Consider the following 19,666-nt stretch of genomic DNA (forward strand, 5'->3'; position numbering starts at 1 on the left):
GGGACCCCTTCTCCATCCCAGGAGACGGATGTGAGTCAATCTTCTTTTCTCTCCACCTGGAATATGCTTCCTCACTCACTGTGTGTTCCGCGTTTCTTCCTGCTCATCCATCAGAGGTCAGCTTGGCTGGCAGCTTCCTCTGGCAGACTCCCCTGCCCTCCCTCCTCTGTGCCCACAGCTCCCGTGCACATCTCCAGTGCAGCCCTTGTTACACTGAATTTCATGTAGCGCCGCCACTGCCTGTCTGTACCCCTCAGTGGACGAATTTCTCCTCTTTCACTCACCAAAGGCTTACTGGTCCACTACCATGTGCCAGGTACCATTTGAGGCCAGGATCCAGTGAAGACCAAGCCAGACAAATCCCCAACTCTCGTGGACTTCAGTGAGAAGTGACAAAACATTAATTCAACACAGCGCCATGAGCTCTATAAAGGCAGGAGTTCCTGTTGCAGCGCAGTGGTAACACCCGACAACTATCCATGAGGACTCGGGTTCGATCCCTGGCCTCACTCAGTGGGTTAAGGATCTGGCATTGCCGTGAACTATGGTGTAGGTTGCAGACGCGGCTCAGATCTTGTGTTGCTGTGGCTGTGGTGTAGGCTGGCAGCTGCAACTCCAACTTGACCCCTAGCCTGAGAACCTCCATATGCTGCAGGTGCAGCACTAAAAAGCAAAAAGAAAAAGAAAGGAAGGAAGAAGGAAAGAAAGAGGAGTTCCCATAGTGGTGCATTGGAAATGAATCCGACTAGGACCCATGAGGTTGCCGGTTCTATCCCTGGCCTCGCTCAGTGGGTTAAGGATCCGGCATTGCCATGAGCTGTGGTGTAGGTGGCAGATGAGGCTCAGATCTGGCGTGGCTGTGGCTGTGGTGTAGGTCGGCAGCTGTAGCTCCAATTAGACCCCTAGCCTGGGAACCTCCACATGCCAGGGGTGCAGCCCTCAAAAAAGACATAAAATAAAAAAGAAAAGAAAAGAAAAGAAAAGAAAAGAAAGAAAGAAAGAAAGAAAGAAAGAAAGAAAAAGAAAGAAAGAAAGAAAGAAAGAAAGAAAGAAAGAAAGAAAGAAAGAAAAGAAAAAAGAAAGTGAAAGAGAAGGAGAGAAAGCAATACTAAGTCCTAGGATTTTAGCTTGGCCAACAGATTAGATCATGGAGCCACTGAAGGAGGTTAGGAATGAAGGAGAATTGCTTTGGGCCACTTCATACTTGCTAGGACTCTCCAACACCCAAGAGGAGATACAATAGGCAGGCGGATATACACATGCAGCTCAGCACAGAGGACAGGGATACCGATGCATGTCACAGAGTCAAGGGACAAAGGACTCAAGAAGATCTCTAGGACAGAGAAGCAACAAAAGAAAGAGGATGGCAGAGGCTGAGCTCATGGTCAGCGCCTACATTCCCATGGTGGCAGAGGAAAAGGAGACTGCAAAGGAGGCCTGTGGGAGGGAAGAGAACTGGGAGAGCTAGGATGTGGATGCCCAGAGCAGAGACGGTTTCTGGAACAGAAGGGTCAGCTTCATCCAGGGCTAATGGAGCTCAAAGAAGAGGGGCACGGAGAAGGTCCCACTGATCTCACAACCAGGAGGTCATCAGTGACCTTGAGAAGAAGAGCTTCAGGGTAGCAGGGCAGCAGAAGGTAGAAATAGGAGATGCTGGAGGCAGAGGCTGCGGAGGCTCAACATGAAGGAGAGAATGTGTGCAATGGATGGAATGTGTCCCCCCCGGCCCCAAAGTCATGGGCTGGAATCCTAACCCCCAAGTGATGGTATCAGGAGGTGGTACCTTTGGGAGGTAATGAAATCATGAGGGTAGGACCCCAGAAACAAGATTAGTGCCCTTATAAAAGAGGCCCCAGAGAGCTCTTTAGCCGCTGTGAAGACACAGCGAGATAACAGCCTGCCATCTAGATAGAAGAGGGTCCTCACCAGAACCTGAGAACACTGGTACCCAGGCAGGCTCAGGCTTCCAGCCTCCAAACTGTGAGAAGCTCTTGCTAATGAGCCTCTTTGCCTGTAGTATTTCAACAGAGCAGTCCGCTTGGACTGTATATAAAGAGCTGGTCTCGGGTGACAAGGAGAATATAGGGTTCCTGGTGTGTGAAGGAACAGCTGGAGGAAGAACAGACTAAAGTGTTCTATGATGCTCTGAAAGGTAAACCCAGGCACCCCCGCTGAGTGGGAGGGAGGACAGGTTTTCAATCCACCCCAGGAATCCAGCAGTGGAGGATGGCCTCTTTTTTTGTTGTTGTTGTTTTGTTTTTTAGGGCTGTGCCCGTGGCATATGGAAGTTCCCAGGCTAGGGGCTGAATTGGAGCTACGGCTGCCAGCCATAACCACAGCCACAGCAATGAGGGATCCAAACCACATCTGCAACCTATACCACTCCCAACCCACTGAGCAAGGCCAGGGATCAAACACACGTCCTCACGTATACTAGTCAAATACTTTTCCGCTGCACCACAGTGGGAACTCCTGGAGGACTGACTCTTTGAGAGGCTCTGGGAGCAGAGTCTTCATGGCCATCGAAGAAGGGGGCTTGAGCTATGCATAACTACATGGCATGGACAACTGGTCAGTCTTGGTGTCTTTCTTACCTCCTAAGTACATCCCAGCCAGCCCCCAGCCCTCTTGTCCCTTCCACTCTCCATTTCTTTCCATTCTCACTCCTTTCTGTGGCCTCTTGCCCTCACTAAATGACTGACATAAAAATCTTGACCATGATCCAAGGAGGCAGGAAACATGGGAGCCATGAAGAAGGAGAAGGGAGAACAGGCCACTCTGGGGAAACAGAGGGTTTGGGGAGCTGACCTTGGGTGAAGAAAGCGTGAAGCCCACGATCATCTGATGTGGGAACCAGCCCCCGAGAGGGAGCACCTCCTGCCCAGCAGTGAGCCCACCCAGGGGACCCACCAGCGACTGAGCAAGGTGGGAGTTTCACAGAGGAGGGAACCAAGGCACAGAGGGGCTCAAGTAAGTGGCTATCTGCCCAGGATACTCAGTTCAGACTCAATTCAGGGCCCCAAAGCTCAGAGGTCAGGGGAGCTCATGGAATGACACCACCCGAGGAATCTCAGGGCACCAACCATCCCACTTCCAAGATGGCCTCCCCTGTCTGTCCTCCACCAGAGGCCCACAGCTCGTGCATGGCAGGAAAAGAGGGAGCTGTACCATCATGGATGGAGCGCCAAAGCTCCGGCTATTTATTTATATCCTTTTCACTTCTGAAGTGAAAACCGGCCATAGTGAAATTTTACACTAAAACCAACCTGCACCCACAATGCAGGCATGCAGAAACCACCCCCCATCCCATATACACATACAGCTGTCCCCACACCTATAAGTCCGCCATGGAAAAGTCTTTCCCTTGGGCTCATCTTGCTACCAAGGGCTCCTCTTTGAAATGCAGCATCCACAGGAGCAGGGGGAAGGGAGCACTTTTCCTGATAAAATCAGAAAAGCACAAAGCGTAGAGGCTGGGATGGGGGGGAAGAGAACACAGAAGATAAAAAGTGGGAAAGAGGTAGCAGAAGAGGATGATGGCACTAAAGACCATCTCGTCCGTGGTGCTAATGGCAATACTGGGGTGGAAATTGCACGTAATTACCTACGTAGAGCAATGTGGTCGTTTTATTCTAGTCTAACAGCCAGGAGCTGAGGGTAGGAATAGATGGTATAAGAGGACTTGGCAAGGACAGCCGAGAAAAGCCAACCCTGGAGTCTGTCCACAGCCCAGAAAGAAGAATCCCTTGGTCATGTATGGCCCATCAGTGCTCTGACTCAGAGTCACACTGCATGGGGGTGTGTTCCAGCTCTACCACACAGCACCATCTGGAAGTGGGGACTCAGTTCCTCATCTATAAAGTGGGGGCAATGACAGTACCCACCTCAAAGGTCAGAGGGTGAGGATTAAATGCAGCAATGCATGTCTGGTGCCCAGCACTATGTCTGGCACACTGTCAGCCCCTAGTAGCCCCTAGTAGCATTGGGCCACTGGCATTGCCCATCCACAGGCTAGCCGAGTTTCGTACCTCCAAGGAAGTACCTCTGACTTCTACACTAGGCTCTTGGAACACTCGTCATCACACAATTTGTGCCCTAATTATACACTGTCTTAAAACAATGAGGGGAAGTTCCTTGGGGGCCTAGCACTGGGGACTCGGCTTGTCACTGCTGTGGTTCAAGTTACTGCCGGGGCTTGGGTTCGACCTCTGGCCCAGGAATTGCCACATGCCTCAGACAAGGTCAAAAATAAATAGATGATTGATGATAGACAGATAGATAGATGGAAATAAATAATAGATTTCTCTGATGAAATGTAAAAAGTGTCACCAAATTCTTTTTAAAAAAAATTAGGGGACAATTCCATATAGCATAATAAAGTGCTAAACTGATTGCAGTCTGGTTCCCTCCAGCTCTGAAATAAGATGATTCTACACTTCATATTGCACAGTACATTCTACACACACACTGACCTTGACCCAAAGAGAAGGGCTCTGGCCTTGACACTCACTTGGCACAGGGAGAATGCTATTCTGGAACAGGCAGATCGGGCCAGCTCCATCCTAGACCTCAGAGAGAAGTGTTCCTTGGGTCGTCTTTTCAAACCGCCTCCTGCCATCCTGTCTTGTCTGGGACCAGGAGGGTCAAGGCTGTGTGGAGCCTGGCAGGAGGGGTCGATGAGACCGGCCAGCCAGGCCACCTATGGGCTGTGTCTGAAGCTGGAGGGTCCAGAGGGCCTTGAAGTTGCATACACAGGCAGTCCAGCCGGTTCTCCAGGAAGAGGCTCCTCAGGGTGTGAGGAGTGCCCAAGCAAACACAGAGGGCCCCGGCTGGAAAGTTCTCTGTGTGTGTTTAATGACAGAAATAGCCCTCCATTCAGAACGCAGAGTTAATGGGGCTATCAGGGAAGGCTTCAAGGAGGAGGCGGAGTGGGAGGTGGATACTAGCGGGAGGTCAGGAACTGGGATATGAAGCAGGATCCATTTTGCAGAAGGTAAGTGAAGCCCTTTGCGCTGCGCCCACTGTGCAGAAAAGCAATCACCACAGGGGCTGTGCCCCTGCTGCCTTATAGGCAGTCATCGAGCAGGCAGGCAGCTGGCCAGGCTGGAGGCCCAAAGCAATGAGCTGACATGACAAGTGTCCGTCCTCCCCCTCCCTTCTCCCCCTCCCAGAATGACCATGCTGGTGAGGGGTGGGGGGTGGGAAAGTTGTCTCAATCGGTTATTGCAAAAGAATATCATTCCCCTTCCTTGCCTTCTATTTTTCTACATCCTTCTCCCCCAGCTTCAGTCTCTCCTTTTCCATCCTGCCACCCAGAACTCTCGAACTACCTTACTACCTGCCCTTCTCAAGAGAAAAAAGTTTCTGATCATTCCAAACTATGAACAAGTTTCTGATTCCAAAGTGTTGTCCCTTTCCGGGGATTATTTTGCAAAGATTGTGCCAGAAGAGGACAAGATTTAACCGAAAGGAATAAAACTCTAAGGGAGAATTCGGGGACACTGACATTGGCTTTACTGTGTCCTTGCTTAATTCGTTTTTGTATTCAATTAACAGTCACTGAACAGGTGCCATGTTGGGGGCTGGAAATTCAAAGATACAGAAGCACAATCACGGTCTAGGTAGCAAGACAGAAACATAAACACGTAATTTGAACATGATGAGAACTGTCTTCAAAGACCTTCCTGCTCATTCAAAGCACCCACTTAAACGGAAGCATTTGTTGATGAACAATTATTCCCATCCGCTCACGACAGCAGTTCTCCTAAGGACGCTCACCATACGACACTTTCAGAGCCAGACTTGAAATGAATAAAGCTCTACGTCAACATATATTTTATATCTCACACACTTTCCACCTGGGCTTGGACCTCCCCCAGCTCATGTCCAAAGTGAACTGGCCACAGCATTTATGAGCACCATCTGGCCTAGATTTTCTTTGTGGTTCTGTTTAGAGTGTTCCTGACCAATCATTTGGACCTGCTCCTTGTGGCTCTGGGTTCAGTATACAATTTATGAGTCATTGCTTTTTTTGCCCCTCTTTATTATGTCCTCTGTTATAAATGGGACCACCTGACTTCCCTTCCAACAGTGTTAATAATAAATGACATCAGGTGTACCACACTTGAACACACCACACAGCTATGGATTGCAAAACATGGCATGCGCTGAATTATTTAGTAGGTGAATAACATCTCAGAGCTCATCCCGTATTCCAGGCACAGAGAGGTGTCTGTTGAGATGATATACTTTCACTCTGCAGAGCCCTTTCCACAGTGTCATTAGGTCCCTCCCCACCAACCTTGCCCATCTGCTGCCAGGAGGTGTCCTGCCCATTTTAAAGAAAACAGAAGAAGCTGCTCCCACGCCAAAGAAAACAATCTCCAACATACAGGTCAGTTCTAATTGCATTAACCATTCTTTCCTACATGTGGGAAATATGTATTGTGTTTTCTCACATCTATGGGAGGTTTAGGGGTCAACAGGAAACTGGGAACTGAGTTGGAATGTCCGGGAAGAACTTGAGCTATACGGTCATCATGTGTTATTTCACAGCTACGGGAACTCTTGGTCAAATGACAGCTCTCCAAAAAGAAATCAACTCAGCTGGTGACGGCGTTGAATAAAGGGTGCCTGACAGAGGCCAGTGGCGTCTCTGACCCTGAGGGACCCCAGGAGACAGGGAAGGGGAGGCTGGCCTGGGTCACAGAGAGAGGGAGAAAGGATAAGAGGGAAAGGAGATGAGAGGGCAGGGAACAGGGACAAGAGAGAAAAGTGGCCCAAGAAAGCATGGCAGAAAGAAAGGGAAAAGAGGCGATCGGTAGGGCAAGAGAGGTAGAGAGATTAGAAACACAATTACAGGAAAAGGGCGGAGAGACTAAAGCTGCTGGCAGCTGGAGTTCCTATCATGGTGCAGCGGAAACAAACCCAACTAGGAACCACGAGGTTGCAGGTCTGATCCCTGGCCTTGCTCACTGGGTTAAGGATCCGGCATTGCCGTGAGCTGTGGTATAGGTCAGATCTGATGTGGCTGTGGCTGTGGTGTAGGCTGGCAGCTGTAGCTCCAATTAGACCCCTAGCCTGGAAACCTCCACCCACAGCGAGTGCAGCCCTAAAAAGCCCAAAAAAAAAAAAAAAAAGCTGCCAGCAGTAGGAAAAGTTAGAAATAGAATTCATTCAGTGGCCTCAGCCCCTGCCCAGGGCATCTGCCCAGAATGGCTTCCCAGGGCCTGCTCTGTCTTGCTCAGTTGATGAGCATTTTCTAGCCAAAATCTCTCAGTAAACCCTTCAGGGAATCCTTCCCATGGAGACAGAAACCTGCAGCCTTACCTGGACCATGCCACATCTGTGTGGGCAGGTCACATAGCAGGAGGGCCAACACAGGAGGGTCAACATAAGGAATGGACAATTCCGGACTTGTCAGCCTCACTGAGTGACACCCCAGGGTCCAACCGGCAGATCAGGCTCCCACCACACATATATGGAAAGAACTGGGCTCCTAAAAAGCCAGAATGGAACCCTGATCCCAAGCCACCCCCATACCCCAAGGCCCACCTGTGGACACCTCCCCAGTTGGCTTCTGACATTGGTGCTGCATCTTTTCCTTTTCAAAGTTTTGAACAAAATCATATGTCTTGAGGTCCCTGAAAAGCATACTACCTTTCTGCAGAGTCAATTTGATGTTTTTGGTGTCAAAATAAACAGCAATGAAAATTCAGACCTCTTTCCTGGGGAAATTGATAAAGAGATTGACTGTACTTAAAAATGCAAAAATTGGAGTTCTTGTTGTGGCTCAGTGGGTTAAGAACCCAACATAGTGTCTGTAAGGATGCAGGTTCGATCCCTGGCCTTGCTCAGTGGGTTAAGGATCTGACGTTGCTGCAAGCTGTGGCACAGTCGCAGATGTGGCTCAGATCCTGAGTGGCTGTAGCTGTGGCACAGGCTCCAGCTACAGCTCCGTTGCACCGCTAGCCTGGGAATTTCCATATGCTGCATGATGAACATAAAAATGAAAAAAATGCAAAAATTAAGGAGCCAAACAACTTAGTCCCAGGAAACCCTTAGCTGGTGGGTTCTAGCCACACCCAGCTCAAAGCAGAGAGAGTATCCTGCCTTGTCTAAAAAAAAATTCCCCACAATGAGTGTGCCCCACCTGAGAATACTCTATTTTCATCCATTCTCCAAATATTTCCTGAACTCCTCCTCCTGAATATACAGAGTACCCTTCATGACTGTTTTTAGCTCCAAACACTACAGCAGAGCAAGAAGAAATAACCACGTGACGGTATGAATGTCAATTCTCAGCATCGGGTCTTGATGAAAGTAGTTCTTCCCCAGCCCAGGTCAGCCTCACCAAGTGGGCAGAGTAGGGACAGCCTGAGCAACAGAACTTCAGAGGGCAGGGAGCCCATGGCCCTGGCCCACTCCAGTGTCACCTCTCCTCACACCTACACACATCTGCAAGCTGGTGTCCAAAATCCCTGCAGCAGGGGGGGAATGCTGCCACCACCTCACATGGAGGCCTGAGATCCAGACTCCCCCTCCAGAGCCCCCTCCCCAAAGAGAGGGCCCGGGGAGTCCCTGCTTTTGCTCTGGTTGGATCCTAGCCCTCACCTCTCCTGCGGGAGGAGACAAGGCAGTGTCCCAAAGTGCACTGAGCTCTGGGCCTCTGTGCTGTTACTGCTGCTCCCCTGAGGGCAGCTCGAGGTGGGTGAGGGCACAGGGCAGGGGCTGCCGGGTCACCCTGGGAGGTGCTTCCCCCCTCCTCCCTGGTCATTCACTGGGGTCTGTACCTGGAGCTGGAGTCATTGCCGCTCTGCACTGCTGGGTCTTCCGTGACATTTAAGAGCCCAGTCCAATTGGCCAGCGGGTCGCCACTCTGCCAACCAAACTGGAGGCCTCTGGCAAGAGAACGAGGCAGTCAATCGGTACTCACGCTCACGTGCTGGGTAAGCCCATCACCAGAGAGCCATTTTCCGGCATGTGCCAAGTGACACGTGGCCTTGATCACGCTTAGTGGAGACGAGGGTGACGTCCAGCCAGGAGGATGACAGTAATAAACATGGCCCTTTGCAGTGTTCTCTGCTGTCTATATCCGTGCCCTTAGTTCGCCTTTATCAGCGTGGGGTTATACATACTACACACAGGGAAAGTGAGGCTTAGCAAGATCAAGGTCACGGACCTCTCCTACCCCATCTGGTGCCTCCTTCAATTCCCACCTCTAGAGACTTAGACCAGAAGAGCTCCAGCTCGCCAGCACCTTGGCATCCCCAGAGGCCAGAGGCACAGCAATGCTTTTAATGAAATCTAGTTTCCCAACACATAAGGACACCCCTCCGGATTTAAGATGATGGACTCAGCACTTGGTTCTTTCTCATCCCTCCCCCAACATCACTAAAATGGCAGCAAAGGCATAAATAAGGGGCCTGAGCATGAAGAGGAGGCCTATAAGGGTCTCATGACAACGTTTTGCAGGACAAAGCAGATGGGTAATTGCCAGAGACTGGAGCCCTGACCACCTGTAAAAAGCAAATTTATTCTCCAGGCACAGCTCAGGAAGGCTGGGAATTCGCAGTGCCAGGGGCAATTGAAGGCACCAGTGCAGAATGGAGCTGTGGGCAGGACTGTCTTAAGTTGTATAAGAAGCATTAGACACCCCCCACCTCCACACGCCCAGGTTCCCTTCCTTAAGCCCAAGCAGCCTGGGTCCTCTGCCTGCTCACCCTGCAGATGTCAGGAGGCTTGACCCAGAGAAACTCTGCACTCTTGTCAGAACAGCTGGGCTGGGAGTTCCCTGGTGGCTTAGGGGGTTAAGGACCTGGCATTGTCACTGATGCAGCACAGGCCACTTCTGTGGCTCAGGTTCAATCCCTGGCCCAGGAGCTTCCATATGCCTCAGGTACATACACACACACACACACACACACACACACACACACAGAAATAGCTGGGCTGACCTGAAAGTGCCCTTACTGAGCATGTCTGGTCCCAGCCACCCTGCCCCATGGGTAGGTTTCTGGGAGGGAACCTGATCAGGTCAAAAGAAAAGGCTGCAATGGAAAGGACTGGTGCCACCGCATCACCCAAGCACAGGGTTTCTCAACCTGGCACCACCGACATTTGGGGACGCACCTTCCTTGTTAGGGACTGTCCTGTACACCCCTGGTTGAGCAGCACCCTTGGTTCTACCCTCTGAGGCCAGCAGAACTCCATCCCCTACTCTCCTGCCATGATGACCAAAAATATCTCCAGACATTGCCAAGTGTGTCCCCTGTGGAGACAGTCATCCCAGATGAACCACTGCCCAACATACTGAGCTCCAGTGTAATTCTAGAGGCCGGCTTGCTCTTACAAATAAATGTTAAAGTACCTTAAAAACCTTGGCACATGAGGTAAGTTTAACTTCAAAGCAGAGAATAAAACCAACAAAAATAAACCCCTAAAAATAACATCCTTTAATAATGAATAGCCTCTACGCTAAAGGAACCAGGCCACCCAGATCAGCCACTAAGGAGCTGAGGGGCCTTAGTGAAGTTGCCACATCTCTCTTGGCCTCTATTCCCATCTTTGAAGTCAAGAGAACTGTCTCAATGTCTCCAAAATTCTTGACAGAAAGTATCACAGGACTGAGCTATGTCCTCGATGGGCAGGCACACCACCTCCCACCTGTGAGCCAGCCCCATTGCCAGCCAGACGCTGAGTGGAGGGGGCCCTCAGGAGAAGGGTGCACACGTGAGGTGCTCAAGCGATGCTCTGCCAAGTGACTCCGACTCTTTTTCTCACGCTCTCCAACCTCCCAAGGAGTGCAGAGCCGGCCTGGAAGAGGAAAAGGCACAACGCCCAGGACAGAGGCTGAAGCCACAGCAAAACACCCCTCCAGTTCTTAGCGCATTAGGGGAACAGCCGCGTTCCACTCTCTTCTGGCTCAAATTCTTTGTATCTATCTCTAGTACAAACAGTACATCCTTATCTATCATATCTGCACTTTTAAATATTTGTACACATCTCTAATATAAATGCATTTATTCATCTGTTGATTTATTCGAAGGTGTTACATTTCCTTTCAAAATTTTGAGGTAATATTGAGGCAGTTCCTAGGGAGAATTTGGGCTTGGCAAACATCTGTGGAACCATCCTATGGTGAACAGGCCTTTTGCATACATGATTTCAATTCCAACAACAGCCTACTGTGGAAAGTCCATTTTCTGCATTTAGAGTTGATGAAATGAGCAGCTCCGAGAGGTCTGATAACCTGTCCAGGGTCACACGGCTAACAAGGTTTAAACCCAATGCCTTCTGACTCTAAAAACCTTTCCCAGAAAACAGCAGTTCTTCCACCTGGGATTTTGCAAATCAGCTGGTTCAGAAACATATTTAGGCAATTCCCTGCCCAGCAGTCAGCGATGAAACTCACGGGCTCCTTAGAAGGAGTCTTGCGAGCGACCCGCTTATCCACCAAGTGCACAAGGGGTCATCCAGCAGCCCAGCCAGTTCCCACCCAGCCTGGCCCTAGGAGACCCCGGATGTCCCTTCACAAGACAATCCCTCCCAAAGCTGTAGAAATGAGAGACTACTAAGAAGACACCAATTACCAATATTTTAGCAGGACCTATGACACAGAAAAGTGTAAATAATAAAGTGAAATATGCAAGTTACAAAAGGGAATATGCATTGGTATCCCATTTTCATACGGTTGTTTTTGTCTTTTGCCGAAGTGCGTAGAAGACTGATTTGGGATCTCAGTTCCCAGACCAGGGATTGAACCCGGGATGCAGCAGTGAATGCGCCAAATCCTAACTGCAAGACCACCAGGGCACTCCCTTTTGTACAGTTTTAAACTATAAAGCTGGTAATCTTTGAAAGGTGGGATTCAAGATTATTCCTTCTTTCAGTTTAGCAACATCTTCTAAATTATCTCAAAGAAAATCTGATTGCATAATTTTCAAAACCAAAATATTTTATATAGTAATTTAAATTTCATTCCCAGAGTTTCCATCATGGCTCAGCAGTTAATGAACCTGACTAGGATCCATGAGGATGCAGGTTTGATCCCTGGCCTTGTTCAGTGGATTAAGAATCCGGTGTTGCTGTGAGCTGTGGTGCAGGTTGCAGAAGCGGCTTGGATCTGGCATTGCTGTGGCTGTGGCGTAGGCCAGTGGCTACAGCTCCAATTTGACCCATAGCCTGGGAACCTCCATATGCCGTGGGTGCGGCCCTAAAAAGCCAAAAAAAAAAAAAAAAGATTTGAAGTACATATGGCAGAATCTTGACATTTGTTAACATTGGGAATTCTCAGTCATGACTATGTGGCTGTTGGTTACCTCGTTCTCCACCTTCTTCTTTACTCAATTTTTTTCATAATAAAAGTATGTTAAAATACTTTTTAAAAAACTAAGTGCTAAAGTCATAATCACTAACAGGCCTTAAAGTTGCTGCAGGCAACTTCCTGGGCTTCGCACAGCAGCCTCGAGGAATCTTTGCATCTTGCAGGTGAGCTAACGTTAAATGTTGCCTTAAACCCAGGGAAAACGTGACATATAAAGAATTATTTAAACTGAATTATTCAAGAGTGGATTTAGATATGTTAAGGCCCTGAGCACTGAAAACCTTAGGGAGCCCCCTCACACCTAAAGTTACTCAAAAGTTACGTGCCTATTAAAATGGCTCCCTTCTAGATTTTCTGATTATGAAATCTGAAATAGGCTCATTGAGGCTCAGCTTTTCTCTCTTGTCACTGACAACAACCCTGCTTAGCTAGGTCTCCTGCCATGTAACTCACAGGCATGTATGTTAACCCCTGACTCTCAGGGCAGTAAATCCTGCAGATGTCCAAGGGTAGCAAAAGTGGCCAAGGCTTCCAAGAGTAAACTATTGGGGAATTTCAGGGCAAAAGACACAATTATACATTGGAGAAGCAATTTAAAAACAGACAGAATTGCCCATGAGGTTGGCATTACTTCCATTAATAATTTCTCCCCAAATTATGAAAAGTTATTAAAATGTATACCAGTGGGTTAAAAAACATATGGTCCAAAAGTTCCCATCGTGGCTCAGTGAGTTAAGAACCCAGCGTAGTTTCCGTGAGAATGCAGGTTCAATCTCTGGCTTCACTCAGCAGGTTAGGATCTGGCATTGCCGCAAGCCATGGCGTAGGTCACAGATACGGCTCAGATCCAGTGTTGCCATGGCTGTGGTGTAGGCCAGCAGCTGCAGCTCCAATTTAACCCCTGGTCTGGGAACTTCCAGATGCTGTAGGTGCAGCCCTAAAATTTTTTTTCATTATATATATAATTTTTTAGTTTTATATACTATTATTATATGTTATAAACAATATGTAATATTTTTATTTTCTATATATATATAAATACATATATTCCAGACATTGTGATGGGTTTTTGAATCTTCTCAACAGCTTGGAGGCAGGTATTATTTTTTTTTTCTCCTTTTTTGGGAGGTGGGGGGCTTTTCAGGGCTGCATTCACAGCATACGGAAGTTCTTAGGCTAGGGGTCGGATCGGAACTACAGCTGCCAGTCTACACCACAGCTCACAGCAACGCCATATCCCTAACTCATAAGCAAGGCCAGGGATCAAACCCGCATCCTCATGGATCCTAGTTGGGTTCGTTAACCACGGAGCCATGAAGGGAACTCCCAGGGTGGGTATTATTATCCCCATTTCACAGATGAGGAAGTTGAGTCTCAAGGAGATTAGATTCACCGCCTGCACAGACCCTGGAAGGAGCAGAGTCAGTATTCAAGTCCACATCTGACCCCAGGGCCCTTGTTTCTCCCTTCCTTTTCTGTCCCATGCTCTTTCCACATACACAGAAGACTTGGCCAATATTTTTAATATTATTAGAGCTACCGCCTTTACTGTGGATCATTTAGTGATGTCGTTTTAATATAAAGCCCATCACAGACTACAGTAAAATGAAGGGGTGTGCCTAAATATTCTCCGAGATCTTCCTCCATTTTGATCGGAGACCCAAAATCACAGATTTCTAACGTGGGGCTTCCAGGACTGGAGGAGACCAGTGGGGACAATATGGGTGATGAGGGAAGGAGGTATCCACAGCTCTCCACTCAAGGAGTGTGGCTAACTGCACCACAGGCCTTTGCGCATGGTGGGCCCTGGGGCCAAGAATCAGGAAGCTCCCAGTTAGATGTCTGAATCACCAGGGAGGCTAAACCAAAGCAGGCTGAATTTGTGGGGCACAGGGAACTGGACACTGTGGACACTTGGGTTCCCTGAGAAAGCTGCACTCCTGGCACCAGAGCCCAGAACTTCAGGACTGAGTGCTCAACCCAGTGTGGCACTGCGTGTGCAGCCCAGATTACCCAAAGGCTGGCCAGGTGCCTCAGGTTGAAATGGCATCTGCATTCTGTCCCCGAGAACCACCTCTACTGAAGGTCATGCTTCTGGCCGTGGCTCCCTCCAGCTCTGCCGGGGGAGACTGAAGCCACTGTCATTGCTACATTCCTCAGGTCAGCAGAGGCCAGGAAGGCAGCCTCTTCCGAGCTCATCTCCGGTCTCCATGCATCCCCATGCTCCATCAGAGTGGACTTCCTAAGGACTATGCCGGTAGCACCCCTCCCCTGCTGGAGAACCTTCCAAGAATCTCCATACCAAAGGATAAGTTCCAAACCCTCAACTAAGGGGCCATTCCAGCAGCTACCCTGCAGCTTTACCTGCACCCTAGGCAAACCTCAGCCTCATGACCCACCGTGCATCTCGTGACTTTGCCCTTGGCGTTCCCACTAACCCTTACTTACCTGAATCCCATCCAAACTTCCAAATCCAGCTGAAATGCCTTCTCTTCCTTGAGCCCCCAGCCCACTCAACACTTTCTCTGGTAAACCCTCTGGCATTCTGCCCTGAGTCACTGGTCCCCTTTGCCTGCCTCTCTGTTGTGTTTTGTCATCCCCGTACACTTGTAGTCCTTTTTAGGGAAGAGACTTATATATAAATCTGATGTATATAAAGCTGATGTCTTACTCAAGATCCCTTGAGCAAGTAGAGTGGGGAAATGGGGCTGACCTGAGTATCTTAGGTTCTAGAACTCCAGGATCCTGAATCCCCCTCTGCCTCTGAGGAAAATTAGAGCAGGAGGTTTTCACTCATCCTAAGAAAATGGAAGAAACAGGGTGGAGGTGGAGGGAATGTTCCAGATGGCTCACCGGGTCCAGCACTCAGGGCGTGGGGGGTGGAGTTGTGAACACAGCACAGAGGTGTTTCCAAACTCTCACCCCAAGAGATGAGTTTTAGGACAGATAATTGGAGGAATGGTAGAAATGAGTACCAGGCAGGAAGGGGCAGCGTTTGAAGGATGACAGGCCAGGAGGCCTGAACTAACTTGGCCAGGGCTCAGCTATCTGCCCCGTGCAATGCAGAAACTGCAGGTTCCCAGTGAGAAGCAAATGGCCCCAGTTACTAACCAGCCTTTGGCAGGATTTCGGGCAGTTTGATGAGGTAGATATTTCTAGGTAAGAAGGCATTCCCAGTGCCTCTTCCAGTGTCACACATATCTACAGCTGCTGCCTTCCTTTCACACTGGCCCTGAAAGTAGGCACTTTCTTCAGAGTTTTGATCAGCATCCAGGCAGGTGCTTCCCCCCACCCCCAAGATTCTGAGGCACACCTGTTAGGAATCATTGACCCAAACTGCCCACCTTGGCCAGGCACAATAATAACCACTTACATGAGTTGTCTCATAGCAGGAGGTCCCAATAAGGAATACGGTGCTGCCATCAAAAACTGACTGGGAGAATTCAGGAGAGGCCAAAAAGAGGGAGGAGATGCCAGCCCATTATATGTCCTACCAACCTCCCAGAATCCTTCAGGCTGGAATCCATCTTGGCTGAGAGATGAACCTTCAGTAAGGACCCTGAATCAGACCAAATATGGGCCGAGCAAGATGACTGGCCAGAAACTAACTCCATTACCATAAAACTACATGGCAGAGGAGTTCTCCTGGGCTCCCTTACCCTGCTGCTCTCTGCCTGAGAACCCCTTTCCAATAAAGACTTTTGCTCTGTCAGCATGTGTGTCTCCTTGGGCAATCCATTTGCAAATGTTAGACAAGAACCCACTCTCAGACTCTAGGAAGGGTCCCCCTTCTTGCAACACCCTGGAATCCACGTTTTACCTTTTGCTAATGATGTGAATCCTAGCATTTCATCTCTTGAAGCCTCAGTTTCCTTGCCAGTCAAAGGGGAGGAATAAAAATAATCCTCAACCTAAGGATATAAACAGTCCACAAAAGCAGACATATAAATGCTAACAAATGTATGAGTTTAAATCTAATAACATGCAACATAAATGCATGTAACTCAGCGTTCTCTTCCAGAAAGACCAGAAAGTGCCTGGAAGACTGGGTGAGAAGAAATCTTACTTTCCAGGGCCATACCCTTTTGTGTGCTTTTTGATTATGACGTATGCAAAATAAAGGTAAATTGTGGCATGCGTTTAATCTCACCAGTAACCAAAGACACATGAATGAAGCAATACAATCTTTTTAAAAAAAATTAAAATATGAATGTTCACATCTAGGGTGGTCATTTGTGTCAATCACTGTTCTGGAGGAGAATCTGGGAATATGTATCAAAGGTTTATGGTTTTGGTCCCAGTGATACCCCTTCTAGGAAATGATCCTTAGCAAATGATCAAAATTTGATCAAAGGGGTTTCATGGTTGTCTGGAGTCTTTATTAATCAGGAAACATCCTAAATGCCCAACACTAGGAAAAGGCCTTGTGGGGCTGCTACAAGCCGGGAGGAGGAGGGAGTGGGATGGACGGGGAATTTGGGGTTAACAGATGCAAACTATTGCCTTTGGAATGGATAAGCAATGAGATCCTGCTCTATAGCACTGGGAACCATATCTAGTCACTTATGATGGAGCATGGTGGAGGATAATGTGAGATAAAGGAATGTATATGTGTATGTGTGACTGGGTCACCTCGCTGTGCAGTAGAAAATTGACAGAACACTGTAAACTAGCTATAGTGGAAAAAAAATAAAAATCATTAAAAATTTTTTAAATTAAAAAAAAAAGAATTGTGGGGTTGCTAAGTGACAGGTGGTCATATGGCCCCTGATACATCCTATCTATGAAGTCACTTTAAATGATATATTTAAAAATTTTTTATTATAGCTGATTTGTAATGTTCTGTCAATTTCTGCTGTACTGCAAAGTGACCCAGCTATACATCTATATACATTCTTTTTCTCACATTATCCTCCATCATTTCCATCACAAGTGATTAGACACAGTTTCCTATGCTATATACAGCGGGATCTCATTGCTTATCCACTCCAAACGCAGCAGTTTGCATCTACTAACCCCAAACTCCCCATCCATCCCACTCCCTCCCCCTCCCTCTCCCCCTTGGCAACCACAAGTCTGTTCTCCTTGTCTATGAGTTTGTTTCTTTTCTGTAGATAGGTGCATATTAGATTCCAGATATGTGATATCATACGGTATCTGTCCATCTCAAAATCAAATTTAGTAGCATTAAATTTGAGCAAAAAAAAACAGAATATATATGTGGGTTCACTATGATCTCATTTCTTTAAAAAAATGCTTAGAGGAAAGCCCAAAAGAAAACATTCCCTAAATCTAATATGTGTCTGAGTGTAGTACGATGGAAGATTTTTTCCCCCTGCTTAGTTATACTTTTCCGTCATTTCTATAGCTTTAAAGCAAGTATTATTTTTATAATCACATTTAAAAAGCAGAAACAATGTAAACTCAGAGCAATACATTAATAGTAAATAACAATAGTCACGGACAACTTTAGATACTGTTTGGAGGCACTTAGGGGCTACTCACAAAACAATGCACGGACTTTCTCAAATAAGAAAAAGCAGATGAAAAGCCTTCTGGTAACTTTTTTTTTTATGGCTGCACCTGTGACATATGGAGTTTCAAGCCTATATTGCAGCTGCAGCAATGACAGGTCCTTTAAGCCACTGCATTGGGCAGGGATTCTTAACTCACTGTGCCACGGCAGGAACTCCAGCTTCTGGTAACTCTTTTCATGTTGCACAAACAGGAGGGATGGTGATGAGGACAGTTGGTATTAATAGAAAGTGGAAAAATGGGGACAAGAAAGCAGGGGCAGGGAGTTCCCCTGGTGACTCAGAGGTAACAACCCAACTAGTATCTGTGAGGACATGGGTTTGATCCCTGGCCTCGCTCAGTGGATTAAGGATCTGGTGTTGCCATTAGTTGTGGCGTAGGTCACAGATGCGGTTCGAATCCCGCGTTGCTGTGGCTGTGGTGTTGGCCAGCAGCTGCAGCTCTGATGTAACCTCTAGCCTGAGGATTCCATACGCCAGGGGTACAGCCCCAAAAAAAACAAAAAGAAAGAAAGGAAGGAAAGAAGAGGAAGGGAGGCAGGCAGGCAAGCAGGCAAGCTTTTTTTTTTTTTTTTTTTTTGGCACCACTGCATCCAGAAGTTCCTGGGCCAGAGATCAAAACCCACACCACAGCAGTGACAACACCAGATCCTTAACCTGCTGAGCCACCAGGGAACTCAAGGGGCAGTTTTTCATGCTGAGGTTGGAGAGGAGTTCCTCCAGAGATTTTTATGCTTTTCTCCTGAGTTATCACCCAAGCCCCTTAGGGACCAGTGACCTGCTGTGTGGGTCACCATCCTATGGCCCCTTGTCCTCCCCTTACCCCATGAGGACAGTGACACTCAGGGACACTCAGGATCAGCAATCAGAAGTGGCAGGAGCAGCTGAGCTAAAAGCCTTTCTTGACCAAGATCTTGACCTTGAGTCTCAGATCTTGACCAAGAACAGAGCCAAATCTACCTCTTCCTTGAGTCACCTCAGTCTCAAGCTGGTAGGCCACTAAAAACATGGTGCCCTTCCCTTCCTGAAAGACCCCATGGTGAACAAGACGGCCACTCTCACTCCACAACATTACTCTTAAGCTTAGGGATGGTCCCATTGCCCCTTGCTCCCCATTAACAATCATTACGGAATTCCCCTTGTGGCTCAGTGGAAACAAATCCAACTAGTCACCTGAGGACGCAGGTTCGATCCCTGGCCTCGCTCAGTGGGTTAAGGATCTGACACTGACGTGACCTGTGTGTAGATCACAAATGCGGCTCAGATCTGGCATTAATGTGGCTGTGGTGTAGGCCAGCAGGTGTAGCTCCAGTTGGACCCCTAGCCCGGGAACTTCCATATGCCATGGGTATAACCCTTAAAAAAAAAAAAAAAAAAAAAGCAGTATCTTTGCTCTTCCTGGACCATTTTGACTATAATACAGCCTGGATAAAACAGCTGATAAAAACCCAATTGTCCCTCAATACTTTATATCCCCACAAAATGCTTCACTTCCACCAGGGAGCAAAGTCAAGTCTCTGGGGAGGCAGACAGTGAATGGAGTGAATAGTGAAGTGCAGGCAGCAGGACGGGGAGTGAGCCCCAGCCTACTGCTGCCATATGCAAATATAGGTCCTGTGTTGCCACTTTGTTCATTTTCCCAAGAGATGCTGGAAATGCAGACTTTTCTTTTTAATTTCTCAGTTGTTAAATGCTGTGCAGACCAAATAACCAATGCTACAGGCTGCATGCAGCCTGGGACCCCCACAGGTGACCCCTGACTTCTATCCTCTTGTTCCTCGGATGTTACCTTTCAGGCAGCTGGAGG

The 19,666-nt window shown here is 48.1% G+C and overlaps 1 protein-coding gene across 2 annotated transcripts in view; it reads right to left on the minus strand.

The window, feature by feature from the left end:
- ST8SIA5 (ST8 alpha-N-acetyl-neuraminide alpha-2,8-sialyltransferase 5) overlaps nucleotides 1-19,666 on the minus strand; it is a 74,584-nt gene that overhangs the window by 33,631 nt on the left and 21,287 nt on the right. Inside the window, exon 2 of one of the 2 annotated variants that reach the window (XM_047764192.1) lies at nucleotides 8,793-8,900. The exons of the other annotated variant lie outside the window; for it this stretch is intronic. Coding sequence (XP_047620148.1) covers nucleotides 8,793-8,900 — 108 coding nt within the window. The remainder of the gene's footprint in view (nucleotides 1-8,792; nucleotides 8,901-19,666) is intronic. 2 annotated transcript variants of the gene reach the window in all.

This window comes from Phacochoerus africanus, chromosome 2 (assembly GCF_016906955.1).
Source record: "Phacochoerus africanus isolate WHEZ1 chromosome 2, ROS_Pafr_v1, whole genome shotgun sequence".
Taxonomy (NCBI): Eukaryota; Metazoa; Chordata; class Mammalia; order Artiodactyla; family Suidae; genus Phacochoerus; species Phacochoerus africanus.